Raw genomic sequence first — 924 nt, 5'->3', positions numbered from 1 at the left:
ATAACTTGGGTATGAAGACATCTCAGTTTGTTTCACGACTTCTCTGCACTCNNTGTTTCACGACTTCTCTGCACTCGTCAAAATCGATCATTTTCTTCATCTTGTCTCTTCCCTAATCAACTCTCTTCTTCGTAGCAGTCCATTTGATCGATCTCTCCGTCTCTCTTTCTCTCTCTGTCTCTTCTTAGATAGCTTCGTCTTTCAGTCTTTTCTATTCATGCGTTCTATCTCCTCTTCAATCTCTCTCTTCTTCTCCTCACTATCGTTCGACGTCTTCTCTTTCTTTGTTCTCTCTCTCTCTTTCTTTGTTCTCTCTCTCTCTTTCTTTGTTCTCTCTCTCTCTTTCTTTGTTCTTCTGTGTGTCTCTTGTCATGTCCCCCGTCGTCTTCTCTCGATGCTCTTCTCCCTCTATAGGCGGTGGATCACGAGGAGGCTCATCTTCGGCGACTTCTTCTTCTTCTCTTGGATGGCCGCCGAATTATCATCTTCGCTTTCTCGAGCGTGTTCGGCTTATAGATGGATTTGAGAGTATTCGGCGCCTCCCGGAGATTGAAGAAGAAGTGCAGCGGCAGGTCCTTTCTGGGGATTCAAATCAACTCGGTTCGAATCTTCTCTCACCTCCTACACATCCAGGGCTATTAACACACTCCGGAGAGGCTCGCCAACAAGGAGGCACAAAGTCCTCGGTCACCTGTACGTATCCTCATCGATCTCTCTCTATCTTCTTTATCTATCTGTCTGGCTTCAATCCCTGTCTATGTATCTATCTCTCTTTAACCTCTCTCTATCTATCTGTTTACTCAACAGTTGTCTCTCTGTCTATATGTCTATCTTGAACCTGTCTGTCGTCCTATCTGTAATTGGTGTTTCTATCTTTAGTCTATTCATTTATCTATCTAGCTAGACCGTATGACAGAGAGACAA

The 924-nt window shown here is 44.3% G+C and overlaps 1 protein-coding gene across 1 annotated transcript; it reads left to right on the top strand.

Moving 5' to 3' along the window:
- Positions 1-411: 411 nt before the first annotated feature.
- CSUI_011108 (uncharacterized protein) lies at positions 412-692 on the top strand (the record flags this gene model as incomplete). Its single annotated transcript, XM_068071209.1, has 1 exon — positions 412-692. A coding segment is annotated over one exon (279 nt), but the record flags the coding sequence as incomplete, so codon positions are not given.
- Positions 693-924: the final 232 nt, after the last annotated feature.

The sequence above is a fragment of the Cystoisospora suis genome (assembly GCF_002600585.1).
Source record: "Cystoisospora suis strain Wien I chromosome Unknown contig_9763, whole genome shotgun sequence".
NCBI classification, from domain to species: domain Eukaryota; phylum Apicomplexa; class Conoidasida; order Eucoccidiorida; family Sarcocystidae; genus Cystoisospora; species Cystoisospora suis.
This window is presented reverse-complemented; position numbering and strand designations above follow the sequence as displayed.